This window comes from Melampsora larici-populina (genome assembly GCF_000204055.1).
Source record: "Melampsora larici-populina 98AG31 unplaced genomic scaffold MELLAscaffold_11, whole genome shotgun sequence".
In the NCBI taxonomy this organism is placed as follows: domain Eukaryota; kingdom Fungi; phylum Basidiomycota; class Pucciniomycetes; order Pucciniales; family Melampsoraceae; genus Melampsora; species Melampsora laricis-populina.
Genome location: NW_006768775.1, coordinates 1,646,773 through 1,665,486, shown reverse-complemented (window position 1 = coordinate 1,665,486; position 18,714 = coordinate 1,646,773). Strand labels below are relative to the sequence as shown.

Here is an 18,714-nt window from a genome sequence, read left to right as displayed (position 1 = left end):
GTGTCATTATCACCACCCTGGATATTTTCAGAAGTTGGATTTGGAGTCAAGGGATTGGAAGATTGATTATATTAACTTGATACATTTCTAGATTTAAAGACTCTTGATGTTGAATGAAAACATTTTTTGAAAATGCATTAATTAAATGAATGAAGGTTGTGAATTGTAAACATTTTATGCCATAAATTTTGATCAGTTTTATAGAGTTCAACTTCTGATTGTTAAAGAATTCATGGCTCCTTCAGTTTTGGAAAATACACCAGCTTTTCTTCATAAACATGTGTTTTCAAAGTGAACACAGAAAACAACCAACTTGAAAGAGATGAGGTACTTTCCTTAAAGCAATTTGCTTGGCAGATCTCTGCAAGTTATTTTATGTATCTTGATAGAACATTCAAAGTGCACCTTTCTTGAATGCCAAAGATGGATTGGGTCTCCAGAGACAAACATATCATATTTGTACAAATTTATTGAAAGAGTTTTTGAAGAGTATGGCTGAATAGTACTTCTAGCTTCAACACATTTTTGACAATTCTCGTAATGAGCTTATCCACTGACTTCGATCAAGTTGATGATCACTAGCCTCTTGACCATCCTTAGGACGACACAATAGCACACTTTGTATCCCGCTTGCAAGTGCCCCTTCATAGTCCCTATATTCATACTCGTCAGTTCAATATATTTACCTCAGAGTAAAAGTGAAATCTAATTACTCTTTGAAATCATCACCAACGTGTAAGAACATATCTCGAGTAAGAGGTTCAAGACCTAAAGAAACCAAACGAGAATTATGATGATCAATAGCCTGATTCCAAATCTTAGGATCAGGTTTTGAAACCCCAACTTCCCAACTTGTAAGAATCGAATCATTTGTTAAAAACTTGTTTATTTCATTTGAAGAATTTATAACTGAAATTATTCTGGAATCTGAATCAATATCTCAGAGACCTAATAATGAAGAACTTAATGTCGATACGTCAAGTGGCCTCAGAAGATATGATAGCTGATGTTTTGACTAAACCGTTAGGAAGCGTGAAACATCAATCAGCTATGAAACAGCTCAAGATGGCGCGTTGTGATTTAGGGGGAGTGTTATGATCGGTAATAAATCACTGACCTGTTTTGCTGCTGTGTTGCCCTGATTCCGTTTGCTCTGCTGTTATGCTGTGTTGCCCTGATTCCGTTGTTCCGTTGTGTGTGCTGATCTGTGTTGTACGCTTTGCTGACAAACATATATGACGTCACTGGATATGTTTCGCTCACAAAAACCCTCGAGTCCTTGCCCAAAAGAACTTCGATAAAAAACTATTCAAAATCTTCTCATCGTTTTCTCTTTTTATCGTTTTCCTTTGATCGTCAAGAAAATTGTCACTTCCTCGTTTCGTTCTAAAACACTCAATACTACACGACAAATCTATTCAACTATAAAGCTGAATCTAAATCGAACTCAAGCTTTTATCGAAAGGAAAGGAGGTATAGCTTGGTTCTATTTATGATGTCTGATTTCTTCTTTATCTAATTTTAAATTGATTCCTCAAAATGTAGACTTTCGCTTTTTTGATTACATTGTTCGATTTAAAATTCGTGTTACAAAGTTGAATCTCATAAGTGTAGTTATTGTTAAAGGTACTACAATTTCTCTCTTATCTTTTTTATCAAAGTTGTTTGTTACGTTTTTACTTACATAAAATATTATTGTTAAAGAAATTAAAATATAAGTTTTATCCTAAAGAAAGAGAGATCCTACCTGTTCATTACAATATTCTGATTTTTCAAGATGTAAAAGAGATGAGCAAAAGTTGAAGAAATCATCTTACATACCTGATTTAGGTATACCACTATTTTCAAAAGACCTTCTTATGACTAAACTCCACCATTTCTCTGGGTTGATACCATTGGATTTACCGTAATTAGAATGTTCTAAATTAGTTTTCTTGAAAGCTAAAGTTGGTACGTGAATCCAAATGGACAAGATCAGAAATCGTAACCAGAAAGTAACAAAAAAAGGGATGTGAGACATAACCAAACAGGTTTTGAGGTTATAAAAGCTTTAATATCATCTTATGCTTGGTTTGAATGATGCAGTGCAGATTTTTGAAATTGGAATATACATCTCACGAGGTTGAGAAAACAGACGCTGCTTAATATATGAAACACTTTCGATTACACCTCATTCACTTCTCAAAAAGAATAAGTATAACGATAAAAGTTATTTATGAAATCACCTTTTTTGAAATCCGATGAGGTGATATTGACTTCAATTCCAAATTGTCTAGCCACTTGTGTCTGATTGAAGAAAAAGAAGACAATTTTCCATCAGTCTCAGGGTTACTCAAAATAAAGATTTTGCAAACCGAGGTCTCGGTTATTATAGAACCGATTGAGGAATAGGAATAAGAAGCCTAAAGAGTTCCGTGAAGATATCTTTGTATCGAATGAAATAGAGTGAGATTGCTTTATATAAACGCCTCACATATTGATCGTGTACTGGTATACGTGGATAAATCAGAGTATCAAATATATCAAAGAAGACATGTTTAAACCTCTGGATATTTTGTGTTCACATTTCTGGTAGGAAACGTTCAGGACAGGAGAACTTTCGCCCTTCAAGATGACTCAAAAAAACCCTTGGAAAGTGAGTGGACGTTGAGGGATTTCGCGAGGTGGGGTCAGTTGAAGTTGACTGAATCGAGGAGCTCCCGACTGATCAGTCCCTACAGGGCCCAGGCTACATACGCATACCTTAAGGTTAAGTCAGGAAATGGTAAATATCACTTTTCTTTTGCGTTTGGCTCGGAGATTCATTCAAGGTCCCAAGCTTCAGAGACCTCTGCAATTTTACATACACACATCTTTCCACTGAGGGAGATTGAGGGTCAGTGAATGTTTGAGGGCCGACGGTGAAGGCTATCTCAGAGAGATCCAACCGGGGGAATAGCTCGTTCGTTTTCATTGACAAAAAATCGATGTATGCAGAGGATTAACCCTCCTATCTCGATGTCCCTCATAGACTCAAAGTATTGCACGCATCCATGTGTCCTCTTGCTCATTCACGATTGATGGCCGAGAAGCTTCTATAGAGAGCATTTAGAGCCAAGATACGGAGAACTCGACTGATCTTTCTTGTGTCGTCATTGGGTGGGCTATATATACGGCTGTGAGGTTTTTGAGGAAACGGAAGTCTTCATCATCCATGGAAATCCTATAAAATATTTACAACCGACGCCCATCATCAGGTAATCCAAAGATGCCAACTAGACCGAGCTCACGATATAAAGGATCGGCCTATTTATCACACGCCGGGTTTCAACTGTAGTCGAGGTACGGTGCTGATGTGGATCACAACTTCACATGGCCGTCGAGTAATCGAAGAACGTTACCTTAACCTCATCACCCTCGTCACCCTCGTCACATTCACAACTTCAACCTCTTTCCTCTGGGACAGAAAATTAAGTAGGAGCCTGAATACTGAAGTTCAAGTGGGTCTTAGGCATCTATAAAAGCTACTTCCTATCTCAATATCTAAATCCATTTCCCAACATCACTTTCAGGCCAAAGTAAACAATTCAATTCGAACACAAAACCCTTTTTTACACCAAAGATCATTACTAGATTAAATTTATCAAACGGATTATTCTTTAACAGATGTTTACTTCTACTTTAGTCACCTTTATTATGATGTTATCTGTCATAGCAGAGAAACCCAAACCTAATGCTCAGCCTATCTGTGTTAATCTTTTTAACAAATCTACGCCTCCAACCTCCAAATCGACTGTCCCAACGGGCCACAAACTATCTGTTAACTCGGTGGATTCAACAGCTCAGAGACGGGTGAGAATTTTTACATCTCGAGATGCGTACTTTTGGAGTCTAATCATCTGATGGTTTACTTCTTTGTAGAGCTTGGATCTCGAGGAGGATGGTACAGAGTTGGAAACTAGTGTAAATCCAAACAATGTCTTGGCGGTAAAAGGAGGCGGCGAACAGCAAAAGGGAAAGACGCCCGCTACGAAGTTGAGATTTAAAACAACTGCCCCGGTAAGTCATGAGAATCTTCCACATATCATTATCAATCTTTTACTCATTTCATTTCAAACTTTACTATGACTATATAGGTCGATTGGCTAAAAAGTGACAACAGTCCATGTGGCCCTTATAAGACTGAGGCAGTCATGGGTGCATGCTTATGGCAAGGTAAGGATCCATCGGGTGCCGACGCTTCAAAGGCTGGTTGGTTGAGTGGGTAAGTGTCGATGAGGTCTCTTTGAGTGAACTCTCTCTTTTACAAAGGTGAATAGAAGATCTAATACGAAATGTGCATTGGGAACACTTTAGAGCTGCTACAAAGATGTGTGGGCAAGAGCTGTGAGTAAAACGGAATCTGAGTTTTCAAAAATGAGATAGAAATTGAGATTGGGATCTGTTTTTGCTTTTGTTTAGTTCCGTTGCTCGTGCTGGAAAACCAAATGATATAATCACTGTTAAGGTCATAGATGCTTGTTCCTTCAATATTAAAATGGAAAAAGCAGGATGTAATCAGATCTACTTATCTAAAAAGGTAAATAATCTTGACAAACTTTCAAACTCCAAACTTTCATCAATCACTTATTGATATTTTTGACCCCATTTTAGGCCTTTGATGCATTGAAACCTACAGCGGTTGAAGCAGAAAAAGGATCTATGAGTGATTTGATTTGGGATATGTAAGCATTTGATCATGACTCTAGAAAAGGCTGATCAAGAAACTGATCAATGTATTCTATCACAGAAAAGCACCAGCCACCGGAAAAGCCACACATTGATTAAATCAAAAACTATGATCTCATTAAAACTTTCCCTGGAATTTGATTCTTCTTTCTTGAATTGCTTTTATTTGATAATCTTTGAAAGATTTTTTTTCTTCTCACAATTCAGTGTAATTTTATACCATATTTTGAATCATCTTTTTTGTTGCTTTGATTTGTTTGGAAAGAGTTTTATTTTTAATTTGGCACAAGGAACACATATTCTTGCCAGTGCACAATTCTTGTGATATTGCTTCCTCAGGGTAAATCGAGGAGGATCATTCCTATGAGTACCACTCTTGATGATCACACGGTATTGGGAAGCTAATTGAACCGTGCCGTACTAAACATTTTTTACTAAACCACTTTCTCTGTTTTGGGAGATTTAAAGGGGTGTTGGTTATATATATGAAAACTAACCTGACTGCAAAGGATATGAAAATGAGATCTGTCTCAATTCTCTAAGCAGTCAGTACAAAATGAAGCGTTGAGTAAAAGTAATAGAAGAACTGCAACTGAGTTATGTATTGAATATGTTATAATCAACATGGAATGCTTGTAATCATGAGTTCATTATTACAATCTCCCCCTATAGAAGAACTTAGGGTTAGGGTCTGCAAGCACTTGAAGTTATACATCCTTTTCTTTAACTATCTCAACAAAATCTACATACAATCTTCATCAAGACTCTACAAAATGTCTCATTCATTGCCAATCAGAATGGGAATATATGTTGGTAAGAGATACCTAAGGGCCCGTTCGGATCGTTTTCAGATATTATCTGACCTGAAAACGAAATTTCGATTTGCCCCTATCTCAAGGGGCACATCGACATTGTCGTATTTCGGACATGGAAGTTACCGAACAGCAAACCAAAAGAGGTCAACCGACATCTGTTGACCTCGTGATGATCATATCGCTGTTCGGTAACGGCCATATCAACTTGCATGCATTTTCATTTGCCTCAATCTTTTGAAACGGTCATCCAGACCTTCATCATTTGCATCCTAAACTTTCCTTCTTGTGTTGACATTGCACCAAAATGGTTCAAATTGAACAATCGATTTCAAAAGTGATAACAGATTTGAAGATTTAACATAAAGAAACGAACAAAAAACAAAAAGAAAGAAAAGAGACAAAGCGAATAGAAACAAAAAACAAAAACGAAAAGGAAAAGGAACAGAAGAAAGGAAAGAACGAAAAGAAAAGAAAAGAAACAAAACAAAAACAAAGAACAGAAGCAAACAAGAAACAAAAAACAAAAAGAAAGACATGAAGACAGCAGAAAACAAGTTGATTGAAGAACTGCTTCGCTGCGAGGAATCAGGATGGCTAAGCAAAGGTGTGAGGATCAAAAAGGAAAAAGAGTGCGTGGGTAATGAGAAAAGGAGAAAGAAGTGATGGTTAGATGGGGGTTGAGGGAGGAGCACATCGACATATTGGCTCGAGATACAGCCAATTGGCTGTATCTCAATATGGATCAATATCTCGATCTTGATGATCAGATACTGACCTCAGATATTTGAACCGAACGCCAATCAGATTTCGAATATCTGGTGGAGTTTGGACCCAGATACTATCTGGCGCTATGTAACACTTTTGGTGTGAAATTTCGCCAGATAGTATCTGCTCGCGGTGTCCGAACGGGCCCTAAGAGAAACAGCTCAAGACTAATTTATAATCAAACCTCAAACGCAAGCAAAAAAATGTTCAAAACAATGAAAAAACACATACTTTTCAAATTTCAATTTTTAACATGGAAATTCCCATAACAAGTATAAAAGGAAATATTGAATTATATTTGGCAAGTTGTGTGATTCAAAATATTAGTTTAGCTCATTTTGCCTGTCAAAAACAAGACTTGAAAGTATATAGCACCACACATGTAGCACCACATACATACTTGCTTTGATCAGTACCCTCAATGTAATACTCCAAAGCAAAAACCATACAAATACAAACAGAAATTTAATAACTTGTCAAAAACCAAGAATTATCATATAATTTTTCTTTTTAAAAAAGACCTGTTAAAAAAAACCAAAAATAAATATACAAAAAAAATAACAACTTATTTCAAGACTTCTTTTACACACACAACCACACGGCCACACAAAAAAGAAAGTTCAACAAATAATCATAAATCTAATAATATACTCAATTCAATCGATTTATAAAGCTCAATCAACCCCAAAAAGTAGTAAGAAATAAAACCAACTCTAAGAAAAAGAATCAAACCCAAACATCCAACACCAACATTTTTTTGCAACATTTTTTGTTTACTTTTTTCTTGGAAAAAATCAAAACTTTCTGATCAAACCCCCCCCACATAGACACACAAACAAACAACACACCAAAAAAGATTAAAAAAAAGCAACCAAAAGGTTTTTCAAAGAAGCTGGAAAATCAAGAATTTTTTTTAATTGAGATCTGATGACTAAGATTAGAAGATTGATTCTTGATTAAAACTTGATTAGAAAATCCTCTTAAGCCCAAGATCCTTCTCACATCTTTTGTAAACCTAAGACTATCAAGCATAGGTAACAAATCTAATAAACCTTCATCGCTTGGATCGTTTAACCATCCTTCGATTGGGATTCCATTAGCTAAAATTGAAAGTCAAAAACAAAGAAATAATGATCATCATCAGGAGTATGTTTTTTTTGGGGGGGTCGTTCTGAATTCACTGGATTTCAACTTACCTTGATGTAATCCATAACTTATCGGACTATTATCAACTAAACAGACTTTACTTAAATCTCTTTCAACAATCGTTAAATCTTTCATATAAGATCCTTTAATATTTGTACAAGACTGATTTGTTTCCCATCCAAACCCACCCATAAACCAAACCAAACGAAAAACCAAAAAAAAAAAAATCAGAAATCGAGGTTTTTTTGGTCTTTGGATTTGAGAAAGTAAAAGATTGTATTTGTTACCTCTCTAAACAATCTTCCATCTATTATTCCACGTCCTTGATCTAACCAATCGATCACCGGATCCGCATATTCTCTCATAGAAGCCGTAAAGATCACGACAGTATACCAACTAGAAACCTTTAAAAATATACAAGAAAAACAAAAACCATTCCCCATCAATGATAATTTGTCATTGGTTTTAAATCTTCATGAATCTCTTCTATCTCATTCTTTTGTTTGGAGTTTAAACAAATTGAAACTCTTACCGTTTTCAAGAAAAAATCAACCCAAGGTCTTTTATAAACATGATAAACGACAATCCGACCATCTAGAACGACTTCAACAACTCTAACCTTCAATCCAGCATGAACAGCTGAACCACTAGCTCCACCACCTAAAGTACCCGTGCCTCCCATTCCTCCTAACCTACTAGTCGAATGAATCAAAGTTTCATCTAAATCAAGTACCAATGTTTTATTCCTTGTACTTCCTAAGACAGTGGGTTTAGGTTCAGATGTAGGTTGGATCGGTCCTTTATTTATTCTTTTCGTATTCGGTTTTATATTTCTTGATTTCGTAGGTGGGTGTAATGAATTATTAGATGGACTTGAAGGGATTGATAAAAGATTAGATGTTAAGGTCGAATCTGATTCGTCTGCTGAACTACTTGCATCTGTCATGATCAAAGATCCATTGATTTCTTCTTCTGAACCAATCATGGATGATTTTATTGAACTTTTCGATTTAAGATTAGGTTTCCAAAGTAATTTAGCAATCGAAATTGATTTGTGATTGGAAGGTGGTGCTTCGATTATCAAAAGTGGCGTGCTTTGTTCAGATGGAGCTGGTGGTAATCGTAGGCCAAAGATTGCAAGAAACTTTCGAATGAGAATGTATAGGCTTACACCTAATCTAACAGGTAATAGTCTTGCTAATTGATGTGAACGTTTATGATGTTGATCTAATTGATTAATTGTGACAGATGATGGATTCGAAGAAGACGAAGACGAAGAAGTATGTGATTTTGAATTTGAAGTTGCGTTTGCAGTTGAAGTTGAAAGAGACCCAGAAGAAGAAAGTTTGGGTGAACGAGTAGGTGAAGATGATGAATTAGATTTAGATTTCGAAAGTTTCACTAGACCTGAATGAAGTGGTTTAAGAGCCGGTTTGATGGGTAGATGATCAGATGTGATTGAATCTCGTAAGGGAGACGAGGTATTTGAAGAACTTGAGGAAGTAGGTATCGAACTCAAAGCGATTCGAGTAGCAGCAGATGCAATGGAAGATAGAATAGGTGATCGAAGAGTAGGTTGATGAGCAAGATTAGTTAACTCAAAGCTTGAAGATGTGGTAGATGTGGAAGTTGAAGTGATGGAAGATGTCGAATCGAAAGAAGAGATTGGTTTGATCGTCTTGAGGGGTATCAGATGATCGTTTGGATGAATCGAATCTGAAGCATGGATCATTCTTTCTTCATCTAAACTTAAATTAAATGTTCTTCGTTTTTCAGATATACCAGTCAAACCTACTCTTACTTCACCTTCACTATTGAGACTTGCTTTACGTTCTAGATTGTTGGCTGCTTCAATCCCATTTAATCTTTCTACATTTTCTACCATTTCATCTACCAATTCAGATTCAGATTCACGTGGACCTGAGATCAGATTATCGATTGAAGTATTGTTTGATGGAATTGAGTTGTTTGAAGTTGATGTAGTTGATGGAGTCGTAGTTTTGATGGTAGATTGATGATTAGATTGAAGTTGGAATGATGATGATGATCTAGATTTAGGTGATAATAACCAATTGAGTGAATTCATCCTATTGAGAGTGATTGATGATAGTGATTGAAGTTGCGTGAAGTTGATGATGGTGATGGTGAAGTTGATGAGAAGATGGGAAAGACAATCGATTTCTTTCAAGATTGGGTTTAAATACACTTTTTTTTATTTTTTTATTTTTTTAATTAGATTAGAATTCAAACTAGTATATCCCAGCTGATGACCCTTCATGACCTCATTCATCCTCTTTCAGCATTTCTCTTTCAGCTGACCTTTTGCAACGGATCAAGATGAGGTTGGCCAAAACATACTCGTGATGGGGTTTAGGTAACAACTCTCATGTGACTCTTTAATAAGGAGATTTTGACTTCCATCACTGCGGAAGAGCAAAAGAAATTAAATTCAAAAATCACTCACTGGGATCATCATATCCATCCATCTTAATCCCATAGTTTGGAATCAAGTTCAGTCAAATGAACCAATATTACAAAAGTCTAATCAGCTTCTGCGACTTTACTCCAGAAATGAAGATCACTGGGTTTTAGAAAAACAGCCTTTGATTTCTGCTTGAGGAGTCAATCCAATCATCTCATAGTGTATGGTTTAATGGTGTGTACAGATTGACATTGCAGAAAGAATCTAATCAACCATTTTCAGATGTAAATATCAATAAATACTAATGATAACATCATCCAAAAGGGACTCTTCAATATCTTAAATAGAGTATATCTTTTGGCCTCAAAGGCCCCAGCACTCAAAAATATGAACTTGAGCCAGGTATGCATGTTCGATATGTACGTATGATACTAGCCCCACTCCTTCAAGAAATGTTGTGATGTCAAATGCAATGGCACAAAAACAGTTTTCCAGGGCTTCAAACTGACTTTTTATTCTCCTTTGTCTTTAGCTGTAACAGTTAATTTTAGAAAAAGTGTGAAGAAATTTTGTCACAATACTTATGTAACTTAGTGGAGATCTTGTATCAAGCTTTATGAGATCTTGGAGAAACTGTTGGGAAGCAATGCAATGATCTGGTATTTCTTTTTCCAGATACACCAACAACTATGGAAGAAATCACTCACGGCATTGTGATGGTTTTAGAAGGTTTGGATTGTTTTCTTTGGTCTTACTACTTTTGGGAACTTTAAGAATGTAAGCCAACTTGTCCTCAGGGATGTAGTTTTCATGTGTGCTTGAAGGATGTCCCCCAGTGTCAGAGACTTTTCAGCAATGTAAGCACTATAACTTGTGAAGATAGGGAGTGTTGAATAATGTTAAAGGTGGATGCTCACTTAAAGGTATGCACTACATCATTGGAGGCACCAGCACCACTACATGTGCCTGTGTGATGGCTGTGCCCATTTCACTACAAGAGATATAATATTTTCTGGGCAGGAAATATAAACAGTGAGACACAAAAATATTGAGCGGTCAGGAAGAGAGAAAAAAAAAGAATATGCATATTAGGGGGTTTCAAGTCAGGATATTTTTGTGAAAAAATTTATGAAACAGACAAGTTTCCAAAATTTGTAAAATTTATGTGAAATTTTACGGTCTTGGACAACTTGTTGTACTGCAAAATACCGTAAATCTTTTGACTTAGAACCCCCTATTGTTCCAATAGTTAAGAGCTTCAATCTGAGTGTTTTTTTTTGTATTTTTACAGTGTAGATTGTTGATTGTCTTAACACAAAGCCTTCATGATGATCATCAGATGACCATCTGTAGCAGTTGCTGAAATTTGGACCAGGAGTATCAAGAGTGTTGTAGAGTCATGTGTGTACACAACTGTGCCACAGCAGGTCAGGTGCATGTTGTACAGGTTGTAGTAGTTATAGCTCTCTCTTCTTGGCAATGGCTTCCACATCATCACCAGTTGTGGGCCCAAAGCCTTGGAGTGATAGCTAACAGAGCTTTCTGTCAAACCTAACAAAGCCCCTTGCCAAAGCTTTTTGACTCAATGATAGGTAATAAACACATCATCACCAGCGGTGGAGCCAAAGCCTTGGAGTGATTGCTAACAGAGCTTTTTGTCTTATGGTTGCTATCATGTAGACACAAGCACAGCCTGATCCAGTTTGGCCCTGGCCCTGGTCCAGAATGTTGATGAGCTGTGACTGGCTATGTTTGGTGCTTTTGTGTCATAATCAGCCAAAATGAGTTGCCCTAGACCCAAAATTACTAAAGCCTTATATCAACTGTAGGCACAGCCTAAAGCCATATCATCAACCCATAAGTACAGCCTATAGCCATATTATACCCACAAAGTATACTATAAACCAATATGTCCGAAATGCATGGGAATAAACTGTTTTTTTTTGGAAAAAAACACTACTGGCCATATCAACTTGAAAAGTCCTCTATGGCGCAAACCACCCTCAATTATGCCAAAAATGACTTTTCAAGAACTAACAAGCCCTTGGGCCTTGTGGGATGACTTGGGTTAGCAAATTCCAACTTTTTCAGAGCATGTGTGGTTGTGTCTAGGTGACAGCAACTGTGCAAGAATAAAGAGAACATGTTTGATTCCCCAAATTCCCATCAAGTTGCAATTTGTGTTCAAAACATTCAATTTTCATTTCATTAGAAATCCATATCCTTCTCCTAATGTTTTGTGGATGTGCTAAAGATGTAGCTTCTCTGAAAAGACAGTTATCTGTATTGTAGAATGTTTCCTATATAGCCACATAGTATACTGTGGCAATCCTTAATAATACATTGTCACATTTTTCAACAAGCTCAATCAATTCCTTTGAATATTTTCTAAATGGCCTGGCTTGATCCAATTTGAAAACCATAGAAAAAGATTTATAATCCAGAGACAACACAAATTCAGCCATACATATTTCATGAAAGCGATTTGGTTTGGTTGAAGTCCATGGGGAGAGCAGGGTGGTACCAAGGGTTGATGCCAGGTGATCCTACAACTCACGTTTTATTGGACATCAATTTATCTATGCTCAAGTTGTTGCAGGCTCAGCCCGCAAATCTCATGGAGTTCAATTCTATCTTACATATGAATTAACATGCAATGAGATCATGGTCAGTATGCATCTTTTCTTCTCATTGTATGTAAATTATCCCACCAGTGAGAGCTTTCAAAGATTTCAGCTGAATTTTCGACTCTCTGAACAGGCTCTGGACTATACTAATAGGCTCAATGGGCCAGGGCAATATCATTCATCAGACTCGGGTATTCAAAACCCTTAGGATACACGCCTTTGTTAATGGTTCTTGTCTAATATCTATCATGTCCAAGTTTCTTGGAAAGACAAAATATATGCACCAATGTTTTTAAACCATTCATTTTGGTTCAATAGATTGATATACAGGGGGGATTTGTGTCACCTTATCTTGACCATTTGGCTGCTATCTCGGAAATTGTGATATAATGAAAAAAATGTTTTGACCATGAAGTAGTTTGGGTGACATTATTAGTCCCAACAGTGCCAAGCACACTGGAAAAATGCCTACCACCTCACAGTTCCAGACCCAGCTAAATTAATTGAGACCCAATGAATAAGTTTGATCAATCCAAATGTCCCAAGCTTTCCATTGAATTTGAACGGTGCTAAATGGCCATGTGAAGGCTAATTAAAATTCTTTTGAACAAACAGTTATAAGGTACACATGAAACATTCAGGTGTCACAAAGCTAAGATTGATAAAAAAATGTCCGACTTCCCAACAAAACTTGAAGAAATATAAGATATCAAAAGCAGAAACAATACATAAATAAATACATTTGTGACAGTCCAATCCTTCGAAGAGTTATTAATGATATAGGTTTAAAAGTTAGCTTTGTGGGATATCGACAGAGCCAGAGCCAAGGAGAATACATCATTGGCCACCGATGTACGAGGGCGCCTGTGGCGAGATTCAAGTATCCACCGGGTTTCTCGTGGATTGGTATTCGCTGTCCTCGATTATTGAAAATGGTTTGTTGGTGTTCAGCCGCAGGGATTCCCGTGCGCTTTGAATCCTGGATCACGCGGGATCCAACCACCCTAAAATTTGGAAACAATCATGATCAGCAAGTCTATCCAAGGACATGAACATATGAAGCTTGATAAGTTTATTTTCAAATTTTATCCAACCTTTACACCGGCGTCATAACTCCAGTCATCTGAATTCTCAGCTTTGAAAGTCCACATAAACCAACCAGAAGCTTTTTCAAAAACATGAGTTTGAACTTCGAAGAATCGTCCTAGGCTGGCTTTGTACTCTTCTGAAAAACTAGACATTGATCCACTCTTCCCTTCACACGAACCTAAACGTGGACTGTCCTTGAAAGTTGCATCATATCTAGATCCAATCCCTTGTCCATTAAGACGTGGTGCACAATCTGTAGGAGCAGGTGTAAATTCTCCAACAAAAGTCCAAAGAGACGAATCACTTTGTACTAATGATTCAGTTAAATCACAATATGATTTTACACGTTCGTCATCAGTCATTTTAAGTTGAGTATTGTTAAAGACGGTATAGATATGTGTGTCTAATGCTACTCCTTGCCATTTTGGCGCTGGAAAGGAATGTGTCCAGGCATCGAGTGGTTGAAAAGCATCATGGATCGCATATAGTAAATTCGATTGCGACCCTTGAGGTATCGGATATCTTACAATTCCATAGCCATCTATACGTAGATAGATGAAAAAAAATCCCTTTAGTCTCGCTTATTTTTATGATGACGATAAACATCTTCAAATCAGGAAAAAGAGCTATGTACCGTAGTAGTATTGACGAGTAGTCTTCAAAGTCTTTTCATTGGCGAATCCGGCGGGCTCATTGAGTGACTCCAAGCTGGTAACCGTGCCAGCTTAACCAAAAAAATAATGATCAGAAATCCGTCGATTTTGGTCGGAGAACACGCTTGCAAAGGATTGGTGAGGGTGAAGAAAACTGATTCTTACCATACTTGGGCTGAGAAAACTCTTGAGCAAGTAATACTAGGGCTTGTCTTGTACGGGCGACATTCGAATCTTCGGAGGCCCAATTAATCTCGCCTCTTTTGCCGGAGTTGTCTATTTAGAAGTGAATTTGAAACAAATCATCGCTAGTTCAATGTTTTGATCTCCTTGAATCTTCCCATTATGCTCACCAAACCCATTCTGTGATCCTGGAGCACCGTGCTGTAGTGGGTTTTGATCGTCAGTTCGAAGTTTCCACATTGATAGATGAAGGTACGCACCAAGTCGATCATCACCTTGAGCCCTGCTCCTTGGGCCCACCCGACAGCTCGGTGGAGGTACTGATGATCAGTCGGTTCAAAGTTGAATAAATTATATATCACAATCTCGAGAGTCTCAATTATCAAATTCTTGTAAATATCCAATACATACCTCCAATTGACCTTGCACATAAGGTTCATCAGTTAATATGTCAAAAGCCCAATATCCTAAAATCATGAAAGTTGGAATTCCTTCTGTCTCGGTATGCTTGATGTTTTCATTGAAGTCAGGGAAATTAGTGACTGACCAATGGGAATTCGGACGTGATTGAGACCATATGAACTGATTCTTTGAAAATCTTCTTCTTTATAAAAAGACTCCCAATGTGCGCGAAGAAGTTCAGTTGCTGCTTTTTGCCTAGAAGTTGAAAAAAATTGAATCAGCGACAAGATTGAAGATCATGATCAGAAGTAAAGATCTATTACCCTAATTGCTCGCAAAGTGTATACTCATCAACAATCTTGTCATTTCCTGTGTTGTAAAGTGAAGGTGTGATCCAAGGCTCTGTAACAAGCCATCCACCAAGGTTGACACCACGTATCTTATATTTGGCGTAATCAAAGCTAGGTTTAATTTCTTGGTCCCTCTTGGAAAATGATGGGTCTATATGTCGACGAAGGTTGAAATCTTGAATTTTTCTCGTGTGTGATTGTATTGAAGAGCGGGAGATGAGCTGATGTGTATTTGGAGTGACTGAGTCAAGGGCCTGAGTTGCGAATGAAGCGCTCAAACTGAGAAGGCAGAGAGCCCGGTGAAGTAACATCACCTGCGGCTGTCTTGTGAATCAAGCTGAAGTTTCTGAAGTAGGAAAGAGATTTTGATTGAGATGGGTACTAAGATTTGGAAGGCTCGAGAAATCGAAAAGGGTTTTTTGAGAACTGACTTGATGATAACCAGATAGCAATGTACCAGGGTATCAACACAGACTGTCCAACGACTGAGAAATACGTTCTTTTGAAATTAGCTTCAGGCCCAGAAAGATACGCAATGGTCTTCAATATCACTCGAAGGCTTGGTGCTTATTGCATACTGACCAATGCAATGATTGAGTAGTTTTCGAAAATGTTGCTTCAATTCCCCAAGTTACGATGCGAGAGTGGAGAGATAATTTCGTGCAGCCCTCATAACATCACTCCCATGGGTTGCATACCTACCGAAGAAAGATAGATGCGACTTGAGCTGCTTGTATGATATCCTGGGGATGGCTGAAACGTGCATACGAGAGCTGAAAAGGTGGTACATGGAGGTCAACAAAACCCTCGTTAAGACTCGTATATCAAACTTGATGTCTCGATTGCATCGATTGCATCGAGATGAGAAACAGAACTCAATGTCGCCAGGGCCTTTGTACCGCTTCATGATTATCATTGATCGCTAATTTCGAAACACCAACAAAGGGTTGCTTCCTACTGTTATCGATTTAGAAGTTGGAGTCTCCCAGGACGGAAGTCACGGCTCCAGCTCTCAGTATTCTACCATCGGCGATGAGGGTTCGCGACAAATCAGGAACATAAAGACATGCTTGGACTTCGATCAACTCCCCTTCGGCATTTATGAGATTGCTAAAAATACAGAGTTGGGCTTAAAGACATACAGGAGATTTTGGTTACCCGTAACCCAAGCACACTCACGGAGATTGACTTGCTTTTTCATCTTTCTCATAGCTGTCCCCTTATGGCGTTAACACTCTAAGCATTTTGTGTTGTTATGTAGTTTTTTGTATTTTTGCGCTTCCCTCACAAACAAACCTCCCTTGATGCTATAAGGGTAGTTGTTCAGAAGTGTTTTTTACATGTGTTTCCCTGTTCAGAAACCAGGAAACCCTTCTTCATTGTGCTGTTTTTGAGCTTGGTTTTCAAGCGCTTATGTCCCACTAGTCATGTGGTTTACAGCTTGTATCAACACTGCACGCGATGTAGAGGAAATCACACCGCGGGAATGATTAAGTTCAAAACCCGATTGAGCGAAGTTGCGGTGTCCGAGTCCGCAACTTTGCTCAATCACGGATCTTGTTCACATCACGTTCACAATTTGTTCACAGGTTTCCCCCGAGCTCTACTGATACTCTGCCTTTGTATGTATTCAAGATCAAATTTCAATTCGTCCTTGATGAGCTCCTTTCTTTGTTGGTTGAGCATCTGGAACATTGAAAAAGATTGACATAAGCACAATTCAATGTCCATGTCTCTAAAAAGATTTGCCATAAACACACAGTGTTGTTTAACATTGTTGGTTAGCGACCCACATGATGGTGATGGGACAATACTTCATGGGGCATGGTGAAAGCACTGAGATGAAAATTGGAAAGATGAATTAGATTAACAACAAATGTCAAAGACTGATGACTTGCAAGGGACTTTCTGTTGTATGATTGTTACTTAAGATTGCGGAGGGTAACTGGAGGGAAACCTGTGAACGAATTGTGAACGTGATGTGAACGAGATTGGTGATTGAGCAAAGTTGCGGACTCAGACACCGCAACTTCGCTCAATCGGGTTTTGAACTCAATCATTCCCGCGGTGTCATTAATACTAACTCGGGGCTTTCTGGTGAAGGCAGAGATTGTACAGGCAGAAGTAGTAAAGAGTTTCAAACCTCTTTTTTGTCCGCACCAATCAGAGTGCGTATGATACTATAGTTGCTGCCACCAAGCCCCTTTAAATTTTTGACGGGTATTGATTGAGACCCGAAATCTACGCCCACCCTCAGATCACAAGTTTTTGAGGAGCCGAGGCTATTTTTGGGACCCTCACATCGACGGCTTTCTAAAAATAGCTTTTTAGAAAGATCGAACAAAAATTATTATTATTATTTTTGTTGCGTTTTTTGTTTCGTTTTTTTCTCATCTTTTTCATCCATCAGCAGCTCATTGGGTAGATGGCTTCAGAGATCTATGTAAGTTATCGCTTGGGTTTGCTCCAATAGTCAAAACGAGGCTAAAGCCAATTTTGATTATTATAGACTTATAACAATAGATAGAAATCATAGTGATGTGATTAGAACAATTATACATTATAACAATGCAAACAATTCTACATCGTAGCGATGTTATTACAAAAGTATACATTGTAGAGTACAGTAGCATGTAATGTAATGAATTGAGATGTGGCGATAAGATGATGGGGTGAGGTGGTTGAAGGGTGGAATTGAGTGGTGAATTTAAATGTTGTTCTGTATCTCACAATCGACATCCTTCAAAGATGATTTAGCAACACATCGATGAGATTTGTAAGACTTGACAGTTGCATTGGGAAGGATTGGTTTTTGCCTTCAAGCAGTACTTGTTAGCTAACTGGCCTAACAGACTGAAGAAAAGAAGGGCTTACATGAGTTCGTTTTTCAACCGATCAACCTTGTTGAAGAAGCGACGGATGGTGACGAGAGGGCAGCGTGTCCTGACTCTTTCCCACAACTGTTTGGCCTCTTGCAAGTTATGAGCTGTGAAGCTCACTTTACGATAATCTAAAGATCATAAAGATGGTTTATACACATCAGTTATCTGAAGTAATATGGGGTCTAGATTCCAAGAGATAAGACAAGGAAACCTACCTGTCTTAGTAAAACACCAAAGGAGCTCGATGGGATTAAGCTCACAATGAAACTTTGGAAGGAATGTACATAGGTGGCCAGAGTCTTCGATAACCTTCTGAAGGACTGGTTTCTCGTTGGTGAAGTCAGATTGAGCGGATAAGATCTTGTGGGCACAGCAGTCCTCAATATGATCATCTGGTAAAGCTTTGCTCGAGGTTAAAATGTCTTCGTAGTCAGGTGTTTCGACTTGTCGGATGAGACGTTCAGCTCGAGCTATTTTATCTTTTGCAACTCCAGTTTTCTGACACTGGGCACACTTGAAGATTAGGGGTTTGAGCTGTCGTGTAAGATTTTGTTTGTTGTAATGATCCCATAGACCACGTTTGATAAGAACCTGTTTGACTCCTTTAGGTTTCCCAGCCAACTTTTGGTCCGGATGATCGAGGGGAAAGTTCATAGATTGAACTCGTCCGTGA

The 18,714-nt window shown here is 38.0% G+C and overlaps 4 protein-coding genes across 4 annotated transcripts; 1 reads left to right on the top strand and 3 right to left on the bottom strand.

The window, feature by feature from the left end:
- Positions 1 to 514: 514 nt before the first annotated feature.
- Positions 515 to 2,020, bottom strand: MELLADRAFT_105012 (uncharacterized protein; the record flags this gene model as incomplete). The annotated part of the gene is made up of 3 exons (XM_007408087.1): positions 515 to 653; positions 714 to 768; positions 1,822 to 2,020. 3 exons carry the CDS (start codon positions 2,018 to 2,020, stop codon positions 515 to 517), a joined length of 393 nt encoding a protein of 130 aa, XP_007408149.1.
- Positions 2,021 to 3,645: 1,625 nt separating this feature from the next.
- MELLADRAFT_105011 (uncharacterized protein) lies at positions 3,646 to 4,802 on the top strand (the record flags this gene model as incomplete). Its single annotated transcript, XM_007408119.1, has 7 exons — positions 3,646 to 3,831; positions 3,901 to 4,038; positions 4,116 to 4,243; positions 4,336 to 4,365; positions 4,441 to 4,558; positions 4,633 to 4,703; positions 4,769 to 4,802. 7 exons carry the CDS (start codon positions 3,646 to 3,648, stop codon positions 4,800 to 4,802), a joined length of 705 nt encoding a protein of 234 aa, XP_007408181.1.
- A 2,385-nt stretch (positions 4,803 to 7,187) lies between these two features.
- On the bottom strand, positions 7,188 to 8,379 carry MELLADRAFT_34885 (uncharacterized protein; the record flags this gene model as incomplete). Its single annotated transcript, XM_007408086.1, has 5 exons — positions 7,188 to 7,387; positions 7,484 to 7,595; positions 7,721 to 7,837; positions 7,966 to 8,093; positions 8,130 to 8,379. 5 exons carry the CDS (start codon positions 8,377 to 8,379, stop codon positions 7,188 to 7,190), a joined length of 807 nt encoding a protein of 268 aa, XP_007408148.1.
- A 5,050-nt stretch (positions 8,380 to 13,429) lies between these two features.
- Positions 13,430 to 15,470, bottom strand: MELLADRAFT_84767 (family 5 glycoside hydrolase; the record flags this gene model as incomplete). The annotated part of the gene is made up of 9 exons (XM_007408085.1): positions 13,430 to 13,486; positions 13,577 to 14,112; positions 14,206 to 14,295; positions 14,390 to 14,500; positions 14,578 to 14,608; positions 14,668 to 14,727; positions 14,819 to 14,901; positions 14,955 to 15,064; positions 15,133 to 15,470. The coding sequence occupies 9 exons, from the start codon at positions 15,468 to 15,470 to the stop codon at positions 13,430 to 13,432; spliced, it is 1,416 nt and encodes a 471-aa protein (XP_007408147.1).
- Between the last annotated feature and the right edge of the window lie 3,244 nt (positions 15,471 to 18,714).